At 41.6% G+C, this 19,317-nt stretch overlaps 1 protein-coding gene across 1 annotated transcript; it reads left to right on the plus strand.

Moving 5' to 3' along the window:
* Window positions 1–749: 749 nt before the first annotated feature.
* Window positions 750–15,277, plus strand: LOC131443392 (NLR family CARD domain-containing protein 3-like). Its single transcript, XM_058612996.1, has 10 exons — window positions 750–2,613; window positions 6,286–6,378; window positions 6,997–7,125; window positions 7,543–7,621; window positions 9,130–9,319; window positions 9,404–11,204; window positions 11,301–11,474; window positions 11,572–11,745; window positions 14,523–14,569; window positions 14,650–15,277. Exons 2-10 carry the CDS (start codon window positions 6,302–6,304, stop codon window positions 15,177–15,179), a joined length of 3,201 nt encoding a protein of 1,066 aa, XP_058468979.1. The 5' UTR covers window positions 750–2,613; window positions 6,286–6,301; the 3' UTR covers window positions 15,180–15,277.
* Window positions 15,278–19,317: the final 4,040 nt, after the last annotated feature.

Here is a 19,317-nt window from a genome sequence, read left to right on the forward strand (position 1 = left end):
GCCTCCTGCAGAGAGGGGAGAGAGGGAGCAGCACGGAGGAAAATAACAAATAAGGATAATAGTGGTGGAGGAGAGTGGGATCGTGACAGAATGAGCTGCAAAGAGTTGGAACATTTACATTTGTGGGTGTAGTGTTTGACTCACAGTTAACATGGGCAGGGCATATTGGTAGAATAGAAGAGAAATGCAAAAAAGTGATCAATGTGTTGCGATGTTTGACAGGTAGGAGTTGGGGAGCTAGTTGCTCAGCACTGAAAAGAGTGTATGTGGCTTTAATACCATCAGTGTTTGATTATGGCAGCATTGCCTATGGGTCAGCTGCTAGATCAAGGCTTAAGAGGCTGGATGTGATTCAGGCACAGGCGCTGAGAGTCTGCAGTGGGGCTGTTAAGACAACGCCAGTACCTGCGTTACAGGTAGAGATGGGAGAGGTGCCTCTGGGGCTGAGAAGGAAGCAGTTGATGGGAAATTCGAGTCGATTAGAGTTAGAACTGTATAAGTTTATGTGTCTGAGTGAGATCATTGTTCAGTGATAAGATCTGATTCTGTTAATATTTGACTGCAGTTGATGGAGTTGAGTGTAAAGTTCAGATCAGAGCAGTTATTAAGTAACTTTGGTCTGTGTTTAGTTCGCTGTTCAGCAGCAGAATCACTTCACAGACGTTCAGCAGCTTCATGACGATCATTTCCTGCTTTCACAAGGTAACAGAACTAAACTCATCTCATCACACATGTGAAAAAGAACTTTGTAACTGAGCAGTGTGGTTTTTGGCAGCCAACCTAGATTTAGTCTTAGTTTTAGTATTTTGGACTAAAACGCTGATTAGTTTTAGTCATTTCATCATGTGATAGTTTTAGTCCAATTTTAGTCGAACTCAAAAAAGTTTTAGTCAGTTTTAGTTTAAAAAAAAAAAAAAAAGAAGTATAGTCTTTTAACAAATCCATTTTGGTCAATAAGTATTGGAGATTACTGTTGGGCAGAAACCTTTAATCTCCATAATTCAACTTTTCAACTGTTTTTTTCATGAATTGATGCCGACTTCATCATACAACAGTGTCACACATAAGTTTGACATGAAATTTCCTCCGCCGGTAGTGCGCCACGACCGACTCTACTAAAAAAAAGGGGCGTCAACAAAATAATTTCCTCATCGTCATCGTTGACGAAAACAACACTGTAACTGAGTGGACGTGATGTTTTTACTGTGAAGCTCATGAATCTCACGTCACTGACTCTTGTTCAGTGACTGAGGTTTTTACACAGAATGAATTGACCCTGTAGTGACTTAGCGAGGCTTAAATGTCTGGTGTAATACTGCAAACTTGTCTTATTATGGGATGTGAACATGTCCTGGTTACTCTGAACACGTGAAGAAGGCCCAACCCGTTTGAAGCAGCTCTGCTGACACAGTATGAATGCTGACATCTGCTGGTTGACATGTGATATTACACACTGGAATCAGCGCTAACTTTTGTTTGTAGTGAGGCTTTATCATTAACATGAACAAACTGGAATCTCTCAGATAAGTATGATTTAAAACAGCAGAGAGCAGCACCTGTGATCCCAAGAGTCTGCTCCAATCTCTGCAGTAGAATATTATGATCAATGGTGTCAAATGCAGCACTAAGATCTAACAGGACAAGTAAAGAAACTAGACCATTATCTGAAGCCAAGAGAAGATCATTACTAACTTTAACTAGTGCTGTTTCTGTGCTGTGGTTTAATCTAAAACCTGACTGAAAATCTTCAAACGGGCCATTAATGCGCAAATATTCACATCATTGATTAGCAACTGCCTTTTCTAAGATTTTAGAAACAAAGGGAAGATTAGATATAGGTCGGTAATTAGCTAAAATATCTGGGTCAAGGGTCGCTTTTTTGAGAAAGGGTTTAATAACTGCTATTTTAAACATTTGGGGCACATATCCAGTCAATAAGGATAGATTAATTTGAGTCAATATAGAGCTGTTAATTAAAGGAAACACATCTTTAAACAGTTTGGTGGGGATAGGATCTAACTGACAGGTTGATGGTTTAGATGATGAAACTAATGATGTTAACTCAGGGAGATCTATAGGGGAGAAACTGTCTAATTGTGCACCTGGTGCTTCTAAAGCTCTTGTGCTAAAAGATGAGTCAGTCCCAATATGAGGGAGGAGATGATCCATTTTTTCTCTAATTGATGTTATTTTAGTCACAAAAAAGTTCATAAAGTCATCACTGCTCAGTGTTAAAGGAATAGATGGTTCAGTGGAGCTGTGGCTCTGTGTCAGCCTGGCTACACTGCTGAAAATAAATCTATGATTATTCTTATTTTCTTCAATTAAAGAAGAATAATAGGCCACTCTAGCTTTGTGTAGGGCTTTTTTGTAAGATACAAAACCATCTTTCCAGGCTATATAATATTCCTCTAGGTTATTGGAACGCCATTTTCTTTCTAATCTACGTAACGTCTGTTTAAGAGCACGACTTTGGAGTTAAACCATGGTGCTCGTCTCATCTGATTCACCACTTTCTTTTTCAGAGGGGCAACACAATCTAATGTAGTACGCAGTGAGGCTGCTGTACTATCAACAAGGTTATCTATGAGGGCGGGAGTAAAATCACAAAAGGTACCTTCAGATGTACTGACATATGGCACCGAGTTAAATAAAGGTTGCACTGTCTCTTTGAATGTATTCATATTATTATCAGACAGTATTTCTTATTTATGTTATTGTAGTTCATTATTGTACAATTAAATGTGAGTAAATCATGATCAGTAAGGAGAGGGTTTTGAGGAACTATGTTTAAGTTATCAATATCAATACCATAAGTTAAAACAAGATCGAGGGTGTGATTAAGGCGATGAGTTGGTTTATTAACGTGTTGAATAAAACCTATTGATTCCAACAGCGAGTTAAATGTGCAGCTAAGACTATCACGGTCAACATCTACATGGATGTTGAAATCCCCTACAATTATGATTTGATCTGTCTTAAGCACTAACTCAGATAAGAACTCAGAGAACTCTGATAGGAACTCTGAATAAGGTGCAGGTGGACGATAAACTGTGACTATCATAATTGGTTTCTGTGATTTCCAACTAGGATGAGATAGATTAAGAATAAGGCTTTCAAACGGTGAATATCCTAGTTTGGGTTTGGGATTGATTAATAATCTAGTATTAAAAATGGCTGCTACACCTCCTCCTCGGCCTGAGCTTCTAGGAATATGGGTATTAGCATGAGTGGGTGGAGTTGACTCATTTAGACTAACGTAATCTTCTTCATGTAACCAAGTTTCAGTTACACAGAATAAATCAATACAATTGTCAGAAATGAGATCATTTATTAAAACAGATTTTGAGGAGAGAGACCTAATATTTAATCGTCCACATTTAACAGTGCTATTATTTGACTCTATTTTATTGTTGGTATTAATCTTTATTAAGTTAGAATGTCTAACTCATCTTCTGTTTGTTATTGATTTATTTACTTTATTTACTTTAGTTTTTACTTTAGTAAGTCGAGGGACAGACACAGTCTCTATGGGGTTTTTAATTGGTGACTGCTCGAAAAGAAGCACAGAGAAGCATGAAAGATTGCAACTCTGTGTCCTGGTCTCAACTCTGGATTGTCATGGGTTTCTAATAAAATGTCCTAAGCTGCTAGATAAGAGAGCTGCTCCATCCAAAGTGGGATGGACGCCGTCTCTCCTCATGAGACCAGGTTTCCCCCAGAAGTTTTGCCAGTTATCTAAAAACCCAATGTTGTTTTCTGGACACCACCAGAAAATGAACATAGTTCCAAAGCCACTTATGAACAGTACCAGTGTCCAGATCTTTACTGGCTGATCCTTTCAGCTCAATACTCTACAGTGTTCAAGGATTCTTTTGTATACCAGTTTCTCCAAGATTTTTCAAAGAAATGGCAAAATTTCAAATAAATTCCTGAAACTTTACAAATCCCAGACTTTATTCACTGTTCTATAAAACCTTGGCAGCAAAATCAATCATCAGACTTCTGTGTCCACACAACTGAAGACCGAAGTGAAGACCTGCTGCAGCGTGGAGGACATTTCTGAATCTGTCACTCCATCTTCAAACAACTCCTTAAATCCTAAATCGCCTTAACATTCCAGTGGCACCTTTGTATCGGGTGTTAGCACAGAGTTACCCAAACAACACATGAAGAAGACGTCAACAGACAACTTCTTGTTCATGTGCAAGTGAGAGAGCGTTAATATCCACATGGTTGTATTTGTTGTTATTTTGCTACATTTGATTTGAGCACAAAATGACTGCTGCTTTGAACAGGAAACCAAGTGTCAGCTCTTATCTCTGCATCAACTGGAGTCAAACATTAACAGAACAGACGTTAACACAGAACAACAATGCTGCCATCTTCAGTCAAATGAATGGATTTCTCAGATGTCAACAATACATCTCATCTAACCAAGCCAAACAGCAGAGACAGTAGTTGACCATTGATTTTTATTGTGCCTTAAATCTGTGATGGAGCAAATCTGTGATGGAGCAAGAACCTCCTTTAACCACAAACACAAATGTTATAGTATAGTATCACGCAGGCTTGCTGTGATGACTCCGCCCACTTTGACAAGGGGCTATGACAGTGGTTCCCAAACTTTTTCTGTTGGGCCCCCCTTTGGAGGAAGAAATTTCCCGGGGGCCCCGTGACATTTTTGCTTTAGCGATACAAATAACCTCAATATTGCTTTGTGAGAAAGCAATTTTCAAATAAAATATGAAATGTGCAATTATAACTATAATAGCGTCATTTTTTAAACAATAAATACATTTGGATAACAAAGAATACTTTACAAATATCAATCATTTGCTGTGCAATACATTTTTTTGTTTTAACAATACAAAAGCTGTCCCCTGCCACTGTTTTGAGACACAACACACACAGAGGTCTTTGGTGGCATTTTCTGGTCTTGTGTTTTGGTCGTCGTGAATCATTGTTCCGTTCGGCTGACGTTGGCTTTTTGTTAGTTGCACAGTTTTCTTTTTGCCCCTCAGAAACTTCTCTATTATCCAAACCTTGTCACCAGTGTAGGTTTGGTTGTGGTACGTCACTTAAATGAGTCCAGCTTACAGCGAGACCAAAAGTTCCGCCTGCTAAACTTTAGTTAGAAATAAAAAAAAAAAACAGAACTTGCACCCCCCCTGGAGAGTCTCCACGCCCCCCCAGGGGGGCCTGCCACCCAGTTTGAAAATGGCTGCGCTATGAAGTCATGGAAAACAACATGGCTGATACTAAACTGAGTCGAGTCGATTAGAGTTAGAACTGTATAAGTTTATGTGTCTGAGCGAGATCATTGTTCAGTGATAAGATCTGATTCTGTTAATATTTGACTGCAGTTGATGGAGTTGAGTGTAAAGTTCAGATCAGAGCAGTTATTTGATCACATTCATCACATTTCCTTCAGATAACGCTTGAGAAAACTTTGGTCTGTGGTTTGTTCGCTGTTCAGCAGCAGAATCACTTCACAGACGTTCAGCAGCTTCATGACGATCATTTCCTGCTTTCACAAGGTAACGAAACTAAACTCATCTCATCACACGTGACTTTGAGTGGACGTGATGTTTTTACTGTGAAGCTCATGAATCTCACGTCACTGATTCTGTTGTTCAGCGACTAAAATGTTTGTAATTCACTGGTTTAGAGGACATTTGTGCTTTTGGTGAAAGAGAAGTTCTGCTGGACTGAAAGATCAGATAGTGACTGATAATTTTATGTTTCCGGTGAAAACAGATTACAGCCATTGTAGGTGAAAAAAAAGGATCCAGAGGACGAGGTCATATTTTGATAAGATTTAAGAAACTAAAGTTAAATTAAACGTTTATTCTCAATCGTCACAATTAACGACATCTCTTCAAGGTCCAGATGTTTAACATACATATGTATCTATCTATTGGGCAGCTTCTTACCTGACCACCAGAGGGCGGGCTCTTCTGTTAAACCAGTGGACTCACCTGCAGTGAAGGGCTGTAAAGTGTGATGCAAACAGCGTCTTGAGTGAGTTGTGAGTCGAGCTGTGACGTTCACGAACGAGTCAAATCTTTTTAACGGCTCTTTGAAATGAACCAGTAACTGAGTGACTGACAGTCCATTATTAGCATAAACCAATGGGCTGTGCCGATTGTTCAGTCAGCCAATGAGGGTCATGTCGGCCAATTCTGTGGTTAAAAAAAGTCTACCTGCTGACCGGCCCACATTAGGTCAATGTGGTCCACCCATGTTAGCAGAACTTGTAATGAGCGAGTTTTATTCTCCCAGCAGGTGGCGCTCTGCTATGAATCAGATCAAGGACAGTGAAGAGGAAGCTCCGCCCTCTAAAACCACTCTGTGTGAGGAACATGAGGGTCAGAGGTGAGATGAGGATCTCATGGATCATGTGACTAGTCTCCATGTCACAGCTCAGTGTTTTATTTACACATCATGTGTTTGTAGGATGATCCATCAACAGAGACCAGACTCTGCCAGACCTGGACCTGGACCTAGCTGTGTGTCCATGAAGAGTGACTGGTCCATGGATGAACCTTTGAACTTCAAACAAGAACAGAGGTCAGATGATGGAGGGTGGAGGTCTTCACAGGTCAACAACTCAAATGATCCACCATGTAGCACCAGAGACACCTAATATTTGAGAATTCAGACCCAGACCCATGCAGACCTAAGACATTCTGGACCCAAGTCCCAAACAGACCTGTCCCCATTTAATCTCGGATCTGGACCCATGAAAAAATAAGAAATATTGAATAATTGTGGAACAGTCCTGGCTCACGTGCTTGGGTTTGGATAAAGTGATCTGACTGAAGATGTGGAAGTCTTAAATGTGTTAATCAGTGTAGTGTTTGACACCATCTGGGTCACACTCAACCATTTCTGACACAAACCTGTTTTCCTTGTGTCTCCTGATACTGTAGATCATTAATGAGATCAATCACAGCAGATGTTGTATTTACATGTCATGTCCTGTGTTTGTAGGAGGATCCATCAACAGGGACCAGACTCTGCCAGACCTGGACCTGGACCCAGCTGTGTGTCCATGAAGAGTGACCAGTCTATAGATCGTTATATTAACTTCAAGGAAGGACAAAAACATGGTGAACTGATGTAAGAATTTCACACATAGTAACACACACTTACATGATCCTCCACCAGGGGGAGCCTGTCTAGTCCAAAACATGTTGAATCCAGAAAAACACTCTTCTTCTCTTTGGTGGACCAATGTTGTTTTTCTGTCTCCACTAAACGTCTTCAGCCTGTCCTCGTCTCTGAATACGTTTCCAGCAGTAAATCTAGTCAGAGTCCGTGATTGGTCAGGGACTCATGGACAAGCCTCTCTGATTGTGTCTTTGAGACTTCACACATAACAAACACTAGAGACTGTCCTTCAGGGACTTTTGTCTTCAACCTGTCAAACTCATGTCATGTGAACTTGGCTGAAGAAGAATCGTAGGTGCAGCACATTGAAAACCTGGTAGAAACAAATGATTGTTTAGTAAATGACACTGAATCTTTTCTCCTCAGAGTTGATCAGCAGAGGACAGAGGTTCTCAGTGGTCAGTCTGTCCAGCAGCATGGAGCAGACCTGGACTCCATATTTAAGGTGTGTAAATGTACAAACATGACACTACTGTTAATACTGAAGCAGAGTCCTGGGGCCTCATGTATAAACCGTGCATACGCACAAAAAGACGGCGTACGCTTGCTTTCACGCACAGACGGCATGTATAAAAATGTACTTGGCGTGGAAGTTTGCGCATCGCAGCGCAAACTCTCGAGCTGCCGTGAGAATTTGCCGAGAGCTCCGCAAACTCTTGTCAGGTGGAGACGCTGCAATATTAAGCTCTGAAACTTATCACAGTGTTTGAAAATAATATTATTGTGTCTACAGTGACAAACATGAATTTTCTGTGACAAACAATACTGATACACCACGTACGTTTGAACATATGTGGATAACATCAGAGAGGACACTGAAGACGAAACTGATCCTGTGAGCGAACACACACACTACAAACCTGTGTGTGTGTGTGTGTGAGAGAGAGGGAGACTCACTTATTTACTTTGCGCAAATTACTGAAATTAATTTTCCACAGATGAATATTTTCTTTATGTAACACAGTGATGTAAACACAGCTGCTGACATGAACACATGAACACATGAACACACGTCAGTCTATAATGTTTTAAACGCAAAATAAAGTTACAGAATCATTTGTTGTAAGAAAACGGGACTTGAACGTCGAGTAGAACATTTTCTTTATCCCATTTTAATCCACACGATAACGAAATAACTACAAAAAAGTTATTCCGCCACCGCTGCGCCTTTCATCGGAAGAGAAAGGCGCAGCATCCACAACACAATCAGTGACAGTAATGAATGGTTACATGGAGTAACTCCGTGAACTCTGTCTGCTTATTTTGTGCATAATGTGTGTAGATGATGACGTGTGACACTTATAGATTGTTGAAATAATCTGTAAATTCAGCTCACATGGATCAGTCATGTCTAAACATACATGGTACACCAGAAAAAAACATGCACAGGATCAACTATCAATGCACAGCCAGTTTTTTAAGCATCAATATTAATATGAGAGCAGTCGCTGTGACCCTGACATTTAGTTCCTTTGTGTTTATCACTAATTCCAAAAAAAAAAACGATCAAAATAATTTATTTTTACAGATTTATACATCATAAATTGACGAGTTGATCGTGCACTTTCCTTCTTTTTCTTTTATTTCCCTCTTTCTTTGCTGCCGCAGTTGTCCTTTTTCTTCAGGACGAAGGCGTTTTAGAGTCATTTGTATATTCATTTGTGGGTGGGCGTGGTGTGTTCCTCATTCATCTCCGCTCAGTTTCACGTTTGATGGGATGTATAAAGAAAAGGTGCGAAGGACTTGGCGTATGCACAGTTTTATAAAGCTGAGATTTTCTTTGCGTACGTACTTTATAAATTTTGAGCGTACGCTGTCTTTTAGTATGAAAGCTGCACACTCTTTTATACATGAGGCTCCTGGTCCTGACAGTCTGGATGCTGCTCTGTGGACCTGCAGGATTTCACTCTGTCACTGATCATCTGAGGTTAAACTTCACATGTTCTGTTCCAGCTGCTGGAGGAGAACATCATCTGCTTTGTGAAGAACGAGCTGAAGAAGATCCACAAGGTTCTGGATACAGATCACACAGAAGTCTCAGAGAGTCAGAGGGAGGATGAGGAGCAGAGGAGCAGCAGAGAGGCCTTTCTGAAGATCACAGAGGACTTCTTAAGGAGGATGAAGCAGGAGAAGCTAGCTGACAGTAAGAGGACTTTCAATGTGAAAGGAAGAACATCTTATTTTCTTAATGATCCACTCACTGATTTATTTTCTTGTGTTCTGTCAGAAATCAGAGCTCCAGCTTGTCGACGTGAACTCAAATCAAACCTGAAGAAGAAGTTCCAGTGTTTGTTTGAGGGCGTGGCTAAAGCAGGAAACCCCACCCTTCTGAATGAAATCTTCACAGAGCTCTACATCACAGAGGGAGGGACTGGAGAGGTCAATGAAGAACATGAGGTCAGACAGATTGAAAGAGCTTCCTGGAAACCAGACAGACCAGAAACATCCATCAGACAAGAAGACATCTTTAAAGCCTCGGCTGGAAGAGGCGGACCAATCAGAAGAGTGATGACAAAGGGCGTGGCTGGCATTGGGAAAACAGTGTTAACACAGAAGTTCACTCTGGACTGGGCTGAAGACAAAAGCAACCAGGACGTACAGCTCATGTTTCCCTTCACCTTCAGAGAGCTGAATGTGCTGAAAGAGAAGAAGTTCAGTTTGGTGGAACTCATCCATCACTTCTTCACTGAAACCAAAGAAGCAGGAATCTGCAGGTTTGAAGACTTTAAGGTGGTCTTCATCTTTGATGGTCTGGACGAGTGTCGACTTCCTCTGGACTTCCACAACACTGATATCCTGACTGACGTCACAGCGTCCACCTCAGTGGACGTGCTGCTGACAAACCTCATCAGGGGGAAACTGCTTCCCTCTGCTCGCCTCTGGATAACCACACGACCTGCAGCAGCCAATCAGATCCCTCCTGACTGTGTGGACATGGTGACAGAGGTCAGAGGGTTCACGGACCCACAGAAGGAGGACTACTTCAGGAAGAGGTTCAGAGATGAGGAGCAGGCCAGGAGGATCATCTCCCACATCCAGACATCACAGAGCCTCCACATCATGTGCCACATCCCAGTCTTCTGCTGGATCACTGCAACAGTTCTGGAGAACATGTTCAAAACCAGAGATGGAGGAGAACTGCCCAAGACCCTGACTGAGATGTACATCCACTTCCTGGTGGTTCAGTCCAAAGTGAAGAAGGTCAAATATGATGGAGGAGCTGAGACAGATCCACACTGGAGTCCAGAGAACAGGAAGATGATTGAGTCTCTGGGGAAACTGGCTTTTGAGCAGCTGCAGAAAGGAAACCTGATCTTCTATGAATCAGACCTGTCAGAGTGTGGCATCGATATCACAGCAGCTTCAGTTTACTCAGGAGTCTTCACTCAGATCTTTAAAGAGGAGAGAGGCATGTACCAGGACAAGGTTTTCTGCTTTGTCCATCTGAGTGTTCAGGAGTTTCTGGCTGCTCTTCATGTTCATCTGACCTTCATCACCTCTGGAACAAATCTGTTGTCAGAAGAACCAACAACGAGCCAGCGGTCCATACAAACAAACAAACCTGAACTGAATCATCTGCACCAGAGTGCTGTGGACGAGGCCTTACTGAGTCCAAATGGACACCTGGACTTGTCCCTCCGCTTCCTCCTGGGTCTTTCACTGGAGACCAATCAGGAGCTCTTAAGAGGTCTACTGACACAAACAGGAAGTGGTTCACAGACCAATCAGGAAACATTTGAGTACATCAAGAAGAAGATCAGTGAGAATCTGTCAGCAGAGAGAAGCATCAACCTGTTCCACTGTCTGAATGAACTGAACCATCGTTCTCTTGTGGGTGAGATCCAATGGTTCCTGAGATCAGGACGCCTGTCTACAGAGACACTGTCTCCTGCTCAGTGGTCAGCTCTGGTCTTCATCTTACTGTCATCAGGAAAAGATCTGGAAGAGTTTGACCTGAAGAAATACTCTGCTTCAGAGGAGGCTCTTCTGAAGCTGCTGCCGGTGGTCAAAGCCTCCAACAAAGCTCTGTACGTGGATCAGTATATAAATATTAATAAGACATATTCTAAAGAGCACAAGACAAACATGTTTAACCTTTTGTTCATCACTGTTTTCTATCTCAGACTGAGTGGCTGTAAACTCTCAGAGAGAAGCTGTGAAGCTCTGTCCTCAGTCCTCAGCTCTGTGTCCTCTCATCTGAGACACGTGGACCTGAGTAACAATGACTTGCAGGATCAAGGAGTGAAGCTGCTGTGTGATGGACTGAAAAGTCCTCACTGTTCTCTGGAGACTCTCAGGTAAGAACTCTGACTCAGACTCTTTGCTTCTTTAGGTTCTTGTTGATGAAGATGTTTTTTCTGAATCACTGAGTTCATCATATCTTCTTAACTCCAGTCTGTCAGGTTGTCTGGTCTCAGAGGAAGGATGTTCTTCTCTGACCTCAGCTCTGAACTCCAACCCCTCCCATCTGAGAGAACTGGACCTGAGCTACAATCATCCAGGAGACTCAGGAGAGAAGCTGCTGTCTGCTGGACTGAAGAGTCCTAACTGGAGACTGGACACTCTCAGGTATTCTCCTCTTCCTCCTCCTCCTTCCTCTTCATGTTCATCAGCAGTATTCAAACTTGTCAGCAGGTTCAGGTTGAAGATGTCCTGTTATTATGTTTTCCTCTGTCAGTGAGTATCACCAAACATTAGTGACACTTTTTAAACACCTGTTGTTCTTCTCCTTCTTCTGGCTCCTCCCTTTAGGGGGCGCCACAGCAGATCATCTGCCTGATAGATATTGTTCTTGTTTGACAATAAACTAGAAAACTAGAACCAAACACTAGACTCTGGTGAGAACGAGTGAATGTCACGTAGTTCAGCCTGAGAAACGACCATAACCATGAACTGGACAGATCATCTGCACAGAGTAGCAGCATCATGTGAGAAGTCCTGGTACTGGGTACAGAACAGTCCTGGTCCACTTCAAACAGTCTACGGTCAAACTAAAGTAAAGATGTCTTTATTCTGTGGTGTTTGTAGTGAGTTGTGTACGAGATTTTCGTCATCTAACAGCGACAATCAAGTTGTTCTTCATTCTTCATTCAACGGTGAAAACACACAAGTTTTGGAAGCAGCAGTAACAGCGACGAGCCTCCGCAGCAGCAGCTGCATAAGTAGCCATGTGTTTCCTCTGTGACACGCAGCTGAAAAAAACACGAAAACACTGGAAACTAGGTATCGATTCAAGCAAGCGATCAAACAACCGTGATTCAAATACAAAGTTTATGGTTTTTAGACCCACAATACTGCGATTTGAAACATTGTAAAAAATACAAATGAAATCCCTCATTTTTATCTATTTTCTTTGTTTACTTGGTTTGTGCTGGGCCAACTTGTTGCTGGTTTACTCGTGGTGGGTTTCAAATGTATAAACAGAAGTTGTCTTCTGTGTTGTCCACGTGGTGGCGCTGTTGAGTAAATGCGTAGCCTCCTGAAACTGTGGTCTCTGGTTCTGCAGACACTGGCCGTTTCTCAATATCCATACTTGTGCATACTTGTGCGTACTTGCGTACTCCGGTACTGTTCAAGTGTTGTTCCAATTCTCAAGTAACCGAACAGCGAGGACCCGGAAGTATTCTCGCTCCGCCCATTTTTACCAGGTATGCATCGGAGGTGACTTAAGCGTACTTGGGATGGCCATGTATCCCAGAATACTGAAGTATATGAACTAAGAAGAACACATTAACACAGCTAATGTTTAATACTTAAATGTATTGATGATTGACATTAATAAGTAAACATGTGACAAGAGGGTCTCTGGGACACATGACAAGTCAGACCATACGTTTTACAATAGGCATCCTGTATAGGACAGGAAACTTGAGGGTCTGTTTTGAATATGGTTAGTTAGGAAATATGGATGTCTCTTGTTTGACTAAATGGTGATATTGTCCAATTTAAAGATCATGGGACAGTATGGTATATCCGGACCCAACTTGTTTTTCAAGTTGTTGCATTATGGAAACAGGAGAAAGGCGGGGGTCGAAACATGTGATGCCTGCAAATAAGAATGCTAGAAAATCTATATAAGGTTAGTTTTGCTTTTCTGAGGCAGAATTGTTCGGAGATTCGGCAAGAACACATTCTCCCGAGCTGCTGCAGAGCTTGGTTCTGACGCCTGACTTGTGACGAAATAAAATCCCTTTGTTCGGTACAAGTCCTGTGTCAGTGGGGTCTTTTCCTGCATCATCAACTCATCACCTATCGTTCATAAGAAGAAGGAAGCCTGACAAAAACGACATTACATTTGGGCGGAGCATAGCAGCAGATAATAGAAATAGAAATCTGAAATAAATATTTTTCTTTGTCCCGGAACAAAGTTTTAACATCATTTGAGGCGAGAAATGAGTCATTTAGAAATCAAACATGTGGTTTGTGTATGAAGATATGACGTATTTATAGTTTGGCAGCGACGTTTGTCGGAGGTGATAAGCTCCGCCTCTGCGGACGTTCGGGGCTCACTGTGCCCGGCACAGAGCAGCGTGACCTCGGCCTGTCCTGATGAAATGATCCGCTGGTTCAGACGTCGCTGTCATTAGATGCTCGGTGTGATCCATAGATTTGTTGTTGACGTGTTATTTTGTTTTAATGGAAATGTTTTGACCTGACAGTTTAAAAGTTTGTATATTGTTAATGTTTTTTTTATTTTAACTTTGAATGTTAGATTTCTATTAAAGTCGCACGGTCATTGTATCTGTATTTAAATATAATATGTAAATATTAGATATGTAGAGTAGTATATATTTGTACAAGTCATACATATATATATACATATATATATATACTACTCTACAATGCTGTAATATATCTATTTTCCACATTGTATAATTTGTATTGTATATTTTAATAGAAATAAATTATAAATAATAAATATAAATAAAGTTAAATATTTAAAATGTAAAAATAATAACAACATATATGCATTTATTAAAAGTATTTCATATGTTCATTTATCAACACCGTAGGTGGCGCTAATGAGGCTGTAGCACAGCAGCACTACAGCAGAACTACAGCAGAACAATACATACATACTTGCATACTTGAGTATTGAGAAACAACCACATACTTGTGTACTCCCGTACTTGGCAAGTATATACTCCCAGCGTACTTCTCAAGTATATACTTCCCAAGTAAGCAAGTACATACTTGCTTACTTGAGTATTGAGAAACAGCCACGTCTTCTCTTTGAAACACACCTGTCCTTGTAGTTCATCATTGTGTCCACCAGAGTGCGTCATTAAGACAACAGTTTGGACTCATGTTGGACAGAAACTCATTCAGACTGTTTCTTCCTCCAGGATGGACCATGCTGGAGAGCAGAGGTTAAAACCTGGTGTCAGGAAGTGTAAGTATGGATTTACAGGAAATAACAACATATCAGCTGATCATCAATAAACTGCAGCTGTGTCTCGTTGTCTTCTTCAGATTCATGTGAACTGGAACTGGACACAAACACAATGCACAGAAAACTCAAACTGTCTGACGACAACAGGAAAGTGACCTGTGTGACAAAAGATCAGTCGTATACTGATCATCCAGACAGATTTGAGTCCTGGTTTCAGCTGCTGTGTAGACCTGGTCTGACTGGTCGCTGTTACTGGGAGGTCGAGTGGAGAGGAAGAGTTAATATATCACTGAGTTACAGAGGAATCAAGAGGAAAGGCAGCAGTTTTGACTGTTTGTTTGGACATAATGATCAGTCCTGGAGTCTGAGGTGCTCTGATGATGTTCATGGTAACTTTGTCCGTCACTATGGGACACAAACACCCATCATGTCCTCTGTCTCTCACAGAGTATCAGTGTATGTGGACTGTCCTGCTGGGACTCTGTCCTTCTACAGCGTCTCCTCTGACTCACTGATCCACCTCCACACCTTCAGGACCACATTCACTGAACCGGTTTATCCTGGGTTCCTGGTCTGGCATGGTTCCTCAGTGTCTCTGTGTCCTCTGTAGGACATGAAGAGACAGCAGCTTCAGTGGTGGACGAGGTCAAAGCTCGTCTCAGTCATTCTTTGTTGAAACCATCAATAAATAAAGACTTAAAAAATCAACATGTCTGTCATTAACTGAGCCGCCGTCCTGCGCTGTGAGCGCCCCCTGCTGCTGAGAACCAGCCTGAAACACACAGGTTCACACACACTGAGATAAAAAGAACAAAAAGTGAATGTTTGAAAGTGAAATTAAAAGATACAGAAAGTAAAATCAATTAAAAATGAATAAATGCTTTTTATAAAATAAAAAGAAAGAAGTCAAAATAATATAAAATAAAATTCAAGGTTTTCAATCAAATAGAAAACAAAGTAAATAAAGATGTTAAGAGTTTGACTCTTTGTCTGAAGAACATCATCTTCTCACTGACGAGCCTTTCTGTCCCAGCATGCACTGCTTCTCCTCCTCCTCCTCTTCATGCTGCCTGACAACAGCGCCCCCTGCTGCGTGTGAGCAGAACAACACTCAGAGTTACGCACACACACACACACACACACACACACATGGAAAATGAAACACACATGAGCAGATTATGCCATGAATGAGGAAGTGTGGTTTCTGCTGTGATGCAGGTGAAACTGAGTGTGCGTGACCTCAGGATGACCTCTGTCCTCCTGCTGCTCTGTGAACGACAGCGAAGAACGTGTCCACAGTGACAGGAAACTCATGACACTCAGAGGGTTTTTGCACTTTCCAAACATCATCAGTGTCTGTGGTTTCTGTTTCTGTGGCTTAATGAAGAATGACATTTTCAACATCAATAAAAACCACATCATATCACTTTAATCTACTTTGTTGTGTTGATGACGAGGTACTGACACCTAATACAATCTATGTCAGATTAAGTCTACGCTCTTTTAGGTCATAGATTAACAGCTCCATCCACTCACTCTCCCACACCAAAGCCCATAGAGAAAACCAGTGATTTTAGCTGCGGGGACACAGGAGCTGCTGGTCCTCTGCTGCCTCGTGTGGTCACTTTGTGTCACTGACGTCAATCTGAACAAAGGATTTCAAACACTGAAGTGACAAAATAAGACATTTGAACTTAGTGATGGAGGCAGCAGTGTGTGTGTGTGTGTGTGAGTGTGTGTGTGTGTGTGTGTGTGTGTGTGTGTGTGTGTGAGTGTGTGAGTGTGTGTGTGTGTGTGTGTGTGTGTGTGTGTGTGGGAGAGTGTGTGTGTGTGTGTGTGTGTGTGTGAGAGAGTGTGTGAGGTCACTTCTACAAAGTGAGGACATTCACTCGGTCTTCACTTTGTTTTCACTGAAATCACTTCCTTAGGTTGTAAACATGCTATACTCTGGTTTTAACAGAGATCCTCAATTTGGTACAAAAACCTAATTTCCAGCCCTGGTGTTTCACACACTCTTTGCTCTGGAGCTCCACCTGCATAAATGTTATGGTACTGCACCCAAATGTCTTTATTTGCTCTCCGCTCCACCTGCAGACGTTTTATGGTACGGCACCCAGTAGTTCTTTATAGATGTCATCCATTGCTGCTTACAAGCATAACCATTGCATTGTTATGAAGTAGACATTTGTAATTCTCACTAGCTTTTGTAAATAACATAAATTACAGCATCTAAATGTGTAGCCATATTTTTTTAGATATTTCAGAGGAAGTTCAATCATTTAATTTTGCTGTACAAAGTTATCCGAGTTAATTTAGGTCAATACTGTATGCCTGAGCAGTAAACTGCTAAGACTTGTATCTGACTTACAATATTAATTACCAGTTCATGTTTCCTATTATTTTGCATCCCAGACATGACTTTCATCATATAAGCTTGCTTAAAGGATAACTAGTTAGTTTCAGGGCTAGGTACTGCTGGAAATTTTGTCTCCTTTGTTATGTTGTTCAGAAATGATAATGATGATCTAAGTACCACAAAAGGTAATTCCTGAAGGGGACATTTTTTAAAAAGGAGCTATTTATTTACGGTGTTGTCTGGCATTTTCTCCCGCTTACTCTCCATTAAAACATATTTTACAGTGCTGATCTCTCGGCATGTTCAAATGTATTAAATAATCAGTGGTGGGCTGTCAGGGCCAGCAGGGCCTTCTCTGCTGGCCCTGACAATATCCAAAAAGTATTTATCTTATTATTATTATTATTTTTTAATAATCAAATGAATGTGTGTCTGAACGTGTCTGAATTCAATGACTTTTTCAGTATGTTATGATTATATTTCCAGAAAGAATATGGTTATTTATTGTGAAGCTGAGCTGGATTTTCCTGGATGTCAGTAAACGCATCATAGCTCCGTGGACCTGCTCTAGTAGTATTGCTGGCCTTTCGTTGAAGCTGCCATTTCCCATTTGGTTATAACTTTGACTGACGTGTGTCGTCAGCCAATCAAAATGTGATGCATAGTGACAGAACGCCCCAGGCCCAGCGGTGTGTCTGGCGCTAGCCCCCAGTGATGTCATCAACGACGTTTGAACCTTTGGCGGCTTTTGAAGTAAACTATGATCACTGCATTAACACCACTGATCAATCATGTTTCTGATCTCCTTCGTGTGCACTTTTCACGGCGATCGTTTGGAGAAAAGAAGGAAATTATTTCAAGAGGAAGACCTACACCGAAGAGGTACATCATTTATGGTAATTTGAGTGATAATAATATATTTATAACATTTTTTAGAAGTGGTGAGGACAAAACTGTTGATCATAAATAGTGCCGGGGACGTGTTCCCCACGTATCTGACGCCTATGCTTATTTGGAAGCTTGTTTTTGTGTCATATAGTGGCTTGTGAAATTGTGTTTACTGAGTGACATAACGGAAGATGTGGTGGTAATGATGCAGTAGCCTATAGATGCGCAGTGGTGTGCGTGTGCGCTTGATTCCCTGTGCTTATACTGATAATAACTTTGGCGGCTGGATTTTTAAGATAAAAATATTAATGATTAATTGAAAATCGATAGTTAATTATCCAAAGCTAGGAGAGCAGAATAATGATGTGTCTAAGTTATTATATATAGATAATAGAGATATAGAGTGTTTATTGTTATTTTGATTAATTGTTTCACCTCTAAACAGATGTCTTTAAGGTTTGAGCTGTTGAGTGAAAATCTTTACTCTCTCCCCAGGTGGAAGTGTCCAATGCGATGGATTTATTCAACCACTCTGATTGCGACAAAGGGCAAAACCCAGAGACTGAGGAATCTGACTTCACTGGTTCTAACGAAGACTACCACACATCATCAACACCATCATCCAGTGAGGATGAGGTCCTGGAAGATGAGCACCAATCAACCAAAGATGGGTTGAGCCAGCCTTCTGAAAAACTGAAAAAAAGAAGTACGAAAGAGAGACCACAAATAACAGGCCTGGGACAAGGCACCATCATCCAGAGAGGATGAGATGCCCCTAGAATCTCAGGCTTCCAGCCTCAGTGTTTCTAGAGGACCACTGCCAGCGAGAGACTGCCACTCATCAAAGCAGGTAGCACTGACAATGCCAGACTCACCCATCAACAGATGTAGAGCTGCAAATAACGATTATTTTCATAATCGATTAATCTGTCCATTATTTTCTCGATTAATTGAGAAAATAATCGCTTCCATAAATAACTGCTACCATAAGCTTTTTATATGTTATTTATGCGACTTTCATCTTTTCTCTTGTGTTAACGTCTCCCGCAACGATAGTCTATGACCGCAATTTACTTCTGATTGTTGCAGGGACATTGCCCCGAGCTCGAGTGAGTACGCTGACCCCAGGAAGGTGCTCCGGAGACGGCGACGTAGGCGGGGGAAGAGGGCTGGGCTACACGCTAGGCTAAAAGCTCGCGCTAGCAGACCATCGCTACCCAGCCTCCTGCTCGCTAACGTGCGGTCACTGGACAACAAACTGGACGAGCTACGAGCCAGGATCTCAACCCAACGGGAAATGAGGGAATGTTGTGCTCTCATTTTCACAGAGACCTGGCTTTCGGACAAAATCCCGGAGTGTGCTATTCAGCTAACTACTCACTCCGTGCACCGAGGAGACCGGACTGCAGCCTCCGGTAAGGCAAAAGGAGGGGGTGTGTGTGTTTACATTAACAACGCGTGGTGTGGAGACATACAGACTGTTCAGAAGCACTGTTCACCTGAC

The sequence above is a fragment of the Solea solea genome, chromosome 17 (assembly GCF_958295425.1).
Source record: "Solea solea chromosome 17, fSolSol10.1, whole genome shotgun sequence".
In the NCBI taxonomy this organism is placed as follows: domain Eukaryota; kingdom Metazoa; phylum Chordata; class Actinopteri; order Pleuronectiformes; family Soleidae; genus Solea; species Solea solea.

Bases quoted from the DNA above. Each gene is read 5' to 3' on its own strand.
- LOC131443392 (XM_058612996.1), top strand. From the start codon at position 6,302: ATGAATCAGATCAAGGACAGTGAAGAGGAAGCTCCGCCCTCTAAAACC. The intron at 7,126-7,542 runs GTAAGAATTTCA...TTTTCTCCTCAG, and splicing joins CAAAAACATGGTGAACTGAT to AGTTGATCAGCAGAGGACAG. The intron at 9,320-9,403 runs GTAAGAGGACTT...GTGTTCTGTCAG, and splicing joins GCAGGAGAAGCTAGCTGACA to AAATCAGAGCTCCAGCTTGT.